We start from the raw sequence: 6553 nt of genomic DNA on the forward strand, positions 1-6553 counted from the left end.
CTGAGGGCTGATGCCACCCCGCTGATCGCTCGCTCCCGGTCTCTGCATGCGCGTTTTGGTTGCCGCCCTGACCCCAGCCGCACCCTCCACTCCAAATGTCTCTCCTCCCGTCCCCCTCTATGTCTCTCCTCCCAACCCCCTCTATCCGCTAATCCCCCTCTGTCCTTCTCTTCCACCGCCCTCCCTGCCTTCTCTCTCTCCTCGACCCCATCACCACTTCCCTCAGCTCCAGCCTGGGCATCCTCTGCCGGGCCCATCATGGCTCCCAGCACTGACTGTCCCAGAGCAGCAATCCCACGTGTCCCATCACTCACTCCCTCCGCTCAAACCACCTCCTTAAGGCAAACCCAAGTCCCCCTTCCCTCATACGTAGCCTCCCCAACTCTCCACTCACACCACTCTCCACAACCATCTCTCCTGTACAACCCCATATCCTCTCCGCACCACTCTCTCCTCCCCTCCCTCCAGCAAACCCACCCGCATTTCCCTCCAAATGTCCGTTCCCTTTCAAATAAAATAAAGCCCTCACCATCCACGACCTCATCCTTGGGCTCACCAAAACCTGGCTCTCCCCCAATGACCCCGTCCCCCTGGTGGACCTCCCCTCCAGGCTACATATTCCACCACACCCGCTGTCCAAACCAACATGGCGGCAGAGTCGCCTTCATTTCCAAAGCTTCCCTTGGTCTTAACCCCTACTCCTCTGGCTGCTTCCCCTCCTTCGAGCACCTCACGCTCTTCCACCCCTCTCTTCCATTGAAAATCCTCCTTGTCTACTGCCCCCCCTAAGCCCCCCGGCTCCTTCCACACAGACATCTCTACCTTCCTCTCTTCCCTGCCCTATGCTCTGAGCGCCTGCTCATAATGGGCGATTTCAACCTCCACCTAAACTCCCCTTGCACCACTTCTGCCGATTTCACTGCCCTCCTCTCCTCCCTAAACCTTACCCTTCACATAAATTCACGCACCCACAACCTTGTTCATGCACGTGACCTCGTTATCACCCATGGCCTTGACATTTCCGACCTCAGCATAGTGGACAAGACCATTTCGGACCACTTTTTCATCTCCTTCTCCTCTCACATCCCCCTCTCCTCCACCAAGCCCTCAATCATCCTCTACCGCCCTTGGAAAAGGCTACTCCCTGAGACCCTCACAAAGGCCTTCTCATCATCAAACATCCTATCCCTCTGGCCTTCCACCCACGGAGATCCTGAAGCAGCCGTCCAGCTGCTCCATGATCGCTTCTCTTCCACCTTCAACTCCCTCGTCCCCCTGAAATCCAGGATCATCTTCAAACCCACCCGATCGCCCTGGTAGAACAACCATCTCCGCCGCCAAAAAACCCAAACCCATCTGCTCGAGCGCAGATGACGGAAAACTGACGTGATAGTTCACCGCCATCTGTGGCTCGAGTATCTCCACAGTTACCTTCGTTCTTTGACAGGCGCAAAAATGGCCTTCTACTCCAACATCATCTTGAAGGCTAAACACAACCCTAAAATCCTTTTTTCCACCACCCACTACCTCCTCCGTGCCCCACCTCAGGTCTCCTCAATCTTCGTATCAAATGCCAAGTGCGAGGAGGTCATGAACTTCTTTTCATCTAAAATACTTAACATCCGCCAGGCAGCCTCATCCTCCTGCCTCTTGTCACCCACCACCACACCCTCTCTGTCCCCCTCACCTTCCCCATCATCTGCTCCTACCACCATCCCCATTCTACATTCCTTCCTCCCCATCTCTCCCTCCTCCCTCTCACCCACCATCACCTCCATAAAACCCACCGCCTGCTGCCTCGACCCCCTGCCCACCAACTTACTGGTCACCCAGCTCCCCCTCCTCTGCCCACTACTGGTTGACGTCATCAACTAGTCCCTCTCCTCCGGAACAGTTCCTGCCTCCCACAAAACTGCTGTCATCACCCCCCTCCTGAAAAAACCCTCCCTGGATCCCTCAAACCCCAGCCACTACCGCCCTATTTCTAACCTGCCCTTCCTCTCAAAAATTCTAGAACGCGTTGTTGCCAACCAACTTCGCGCACTCCTCTCCTCCCACTCTCTCTTCAAACCCCTCCAGTCCGGTTTCTGCGCTGCCCACAGTACAGAGACTGCGCTTGTGAAAGTCACAAATGACATCCTCTCTATCTATGACCAGGGCTCCCTCTGCCTCCTTGTCCTCCTGGACTTCTCCGCCTGGTTCGACACAGTCGATCACGCCATCCTCCTCCACCACCTTTCCTCCGTCATCCACCTCAGTGGGGCCGCACTCGCCTGGTTCGAGTCCTACCTCACAAACCGCCAGCAGTACATCTGCACAAACGGCTTCTCCTCCCGCTCTCACCCGGTCACCTGTGGGGTACCCCAAGGATCCATCCTTGGCCCCCTCCTCTTTCTTATCTACATGCTCCCTCTTGGGGATGTCATCCGCAGACATGGGGTACACTTCCACATGTATGCAGACGACACCCAACTCTATTTTTCCACCTCTTTTTGCGACCCCCAGTCCCCTGATGTTCTATCTGCCTGCCTGCCAGATCTCAGGGGCTGAATGAGCGCAAACTTCCTTCAGCTGAACGTTGACAAGACGGAAGCCATACCCTTTGGCTCTCATCAACATCTAAAATCTCACGGCTCTCACCTCGTCCACATACCCGACCTCCCCCTAAAACTCTCCGAACCCGTACGCAACCTAGGCATCAGGTTCGACCCCCAATTATCCTTCCTCCCCCACATCCGGTCTCTCACCAGCACCACCTTCTTCCACCTCCGATGCATCGCTCGTCTCCACCAATACCTCTCCCCAAAAGCCGCTGAAACCCTGGTCCATGCCTTTGTCACCTCTCGGCTGGACTACTCTAACGCTCTCCTCGAGAGTCTCCCATCCACTACCATCCATAAAATCCAAATCATTCAGAACTCTGCCGCTCGCATTCTCACCCGCATGAAACTTCGCTCCCCAATCACCCCAGTCCTTGCCAGACTGCACTCGCTGTCTGTCCCAGCGAGGATCGATTTCAAGTTCCTCACTCTTGTGTTCAAGTCCCTGCACTCGTCTGCACCCCCCTACCTCTCTGACCTCCTCTCTCCTCAAAACAGTACCCGTTGCCTTCGCTCCTCCAGGTCTGACCTCCTTCTTGTCCCCCGAGTCCTCTGCTCCACCCTCGGCGGCCGTGCCTTCAGCCACTATGCCCCGAGGCTCTGGAACTGCCTCACATGTCGCTCCCTCCCTTCCCATTTTCAGGTCTCTGCTGGAGACCTTTCTTTTCGACCGCGCCTTTGGTCACCTTCCTCCCCCTCCCCATGGCTCGGTTCCGGGATCCGTTACTGTGAAGCGCTCTGAGACGCCGTCCAGCGTGGAGGGGGGTTTATAAATCCAAGTTGTTGTTGTTGTAACCTTTCGATTCAAGAACATGTTTGCCAGCAAATAGAAAACTCATAGGACACAGAGGATAGTGAATACAGAATATGATTTACAATATACATGTGAGGAGAATGTCATAGCTAAAATTAAACAGTGAGCTCTGAGGACCTGGGTCTTAAGTTGCTCTATTATTAGTATTTTATAGGATCCAGAAGTTGGTAAATTCTTAAATACAGTCTTAATTTTACAAATCCTTTTAAGAACTACAGAAAACCAACAGATAAGTTTGAATTCAATAATTTACCAATTTCTGCACACTCTGGGTTGTTCTGCATGAAATGTTAAGTAAATAAAGTAGAATAGACCCAAGTCCAATTTCCCTCTCTTAAAGTCCTTTCACTAATGTAGTGTAATGTATAGCTAACAGTTCAGCATGCAACAAATCGTTTTACAGTGTGTGCAATTTGTCCTTGTGGTCCCTCAGTGTGGATCTAAGTGTCATCCTAGCTCAGTTGGTATCACTCTTGTCTCTGAATCAGAAGGCTGTGGTACAAGCCCCAACATGTGGGATGTATGTGCGTGTGCACATGCATAATGTTCTCAACTGACAGACCAAGACCTTGTGCAAACCACTGAGTTATTCCAATTCAGATTATGTTTCATTATCTCTTCAACTGGGAGCTCGTCCCTACCAACAATCACTGGGTGGAAAGTGGGAGATGGAAGTACCATGCTGGTGCAGCCGGTCAGTGTTCAGATCAGTTTTAAAGGTCACAAAAAGGACAACATTTTGGATCTGATGCGCAGTGTGACTGATCAAGGATGCATGGTTTTTTGATGGAAAATACGAATGTTCCTTTCTTTAACCTTATCATTTTCCTACTTTGATGACAACAGATACACAAAGTAGCAAAATTGATCCATTTGAATTATTAGTTGATATCTGTTACATTCAAAAGGTACAATATTGGCAAAGGTTGGTCGAAAGATTACCCAATTGTTAGACTCCTAGGAATAACAGTTCATTGATTTCACCTTTCATTTTCCTCTTACAGCAAGGGTCACCAGAGCATTACAGATCCTTCTGGAGGTAATGCCACCAGAAAATCATGAAGACTAAATGCATCTGCAGATAGGGCTGGTTCCTGACTGTCAGAAGAACTGTGACACTGACACGATCGGCAACTGACCAAATGTGGGACTGCCATTGCAGGCTTACTGCACAATATTTCTCTCCATCACTTAGTAAATAATAATACTGGATCAGACTACGTGTTTACTCCTTTCTGTGTAAGTAATGCACTTAGTCCTTATCATGATGAGCTGGAGGATTGTATTTATTACTGTAAGGAACAATTATTTTCTAAAAATATATGCAAATGTACAGATTCATCATATTTCTGGAAGCAATAAACTATTGAATTGATTTGTATATAATGTAATGCAGTTGTTATAAATGTACAACTGCAACTTATTTTTCTGCTTGTAGATCTTGTAAACAAAATTGGATGTATTATGTCCTAAATAGTGAATTTGTTTACTGTGACCAAAGATTTTCTACTCCATTCAGTGCATTTCTACAAATATGTTCAGGTTGTGAATTACTCGAATACAATTTTAACTTATAAATAACATTATATTACAAATGTAGAATTCCATTCTACTTTTTTAAATTAGCCAAGTTCCTGTGATGACTCAACAAGTTTATCCAGTTCAGAACTGAACCATTAAGACCAGAAAGGTCCCAGATTTAATTCACTGCCTGTGCTAAAGTAACTGATCTCAGCTGGGGTGGCAGCATGGCAGCAGATGTGGCAAACAGTACAGCTCACTGTCCTGAGTGAGGGAGAGGGAATATCTCGTAACTGCCATCTGGCAAGCCCTTGCTGTGAATTTCCAATGAGGGCAGGATTGGATTCAACAGTGATGTCCCCAAGACCAGAGAGCCTGATTGTTCTTACCGTCAGGACTTTCACACTGTGATAAGGCGATAAATCCTGTCTCTGCTTTCTATGGGTATTGGTGCTCCATTTATTTATAAAGGAGCATGTTGGGAGGAGTGCGGGGGGATTTGTGACTCGTTTAAAAAAAAGGGGCCGCTAACAAGGGCTGGACTTCAATCAGGGTTGTTGGAAGTCCAGCTCTAATAATAATAATAATCCTTGCATTTGATCTAGTGCCTTATCACGTCTTCGAGACGTCTCAAAGCGCTTCACAGCATATCCTGTAAAGTGAATTGATTGTATATTTTGTGGAGGGAAAGTGCTAATTGGGCTCCAGCATCCGGTTAATGATTGAGCACCAATGTATAGCTCTAGAGAAAGGAATGGGTAGTTTGGAAAAGATGGTTGTAAAAAGCAATAGCTTCCTTACTTTTTGATGATAGAACCCTTGGTACATGTTTTGTTTTCCGGGCATGACTCAAGCCCCCCTACACACGTGAGGATGCATAAAATAAATAATATTAATGACTATCCTCCTTAAGAAGGAAATTAAGGTCTGTAATCCATTTCCTGAGCTGGGTAGGCCTGCAGTATTCCAGATCACTGGTGATGAAAGGGGTAAAACCATCACTAACTCAGGGATTTTTCCCACTCGGCTCATTTTAACCTTGCAAACTAGAGCCCTAATGGTGGGGCACTCCTAGCTGGATAAGCAGTGGGAGGCTTGGACAACAGTGCTTTCAATAGCACGCTCTGCAGGTTTGGTTGCTTAAACTTCAGCAGTACCCCAGAATACACTCTGGGGTCCCTAAGCCTTGGCTCTTGTCAAATCATTTAATGTTCTTTGGAATTAAGTAAGCAGGATTCATCCAGGGAGAGAGTATGCATTCCATTCCAGACATGGGGAAGGCATTCAATGTTTAGGTGTCAGACGTCTGGCTGGCCAAAAAAAAACAAATAACAATCCTTCCATTTGATATAGTGCCTTATCACGTTGTTCAAATGTCTCCAAGAATTTTACAGGATTTTATTGTGACTGTGTATTTATAGATGAACCATATCCTCCTACAGAAAGAAAAAAAAGTCGAAAACAATGAGATGTCAAAAATTTACATTTACATCGCAATTTGTAAGAATCCAATAAGATATTCGCTAAATTTACCCCGAACAAAGCAAAATAGGCTTGAACCCAATAACATATTTTTTACACAGAACACAAGTAGAGGAATAACTCTCATTGTTGCCAT

At 47.7% G+C, this 6553-nt stretch overlaps 1 protein-coding gene across 1 annotated transcript in view; it reads left to right on the top strand.

Annotated features, from left to right (window-relative positions):
* Nucleotides 1-4685, top strand: part of slc7a11 (solute carrier family 7 member 11) — a 90060-nt gene extending 85375 nt beyond the window's left edge. The window contains exon 12 of the mRNA XM_007897739.2: nt 4419-4685. Within this exon, the coding sequence (XP_007895930.1) occupies nt 4419-4483 (65 nt within the window). The 3' untranslated portion in view covers nt 4484-4685. The remainder of the gene's footprint in view (nt 1-4418) is intronic.
* Nucleotides 4686-6553: the final 1868 nt, after the last annotated feature.

The sequence above is a fragment of the Callorhinchus milii genome, unplaced genomic scaffold (genome assembly GCF_018977255.1).
Source record: "Callorhinchus milii isolate IMCB2004 unplaced genomic scaffold, IMCB_Cmil_1.0 Scaffold1, whole genome shotgun sequence".
Taxonomy (NCBI): Eukaryota; Metazoa; Chordata; class Chondrichthyes; order Chimaeriformes; family Callorhinchidae; genus Callorhinchus; species Callorhinchus milii.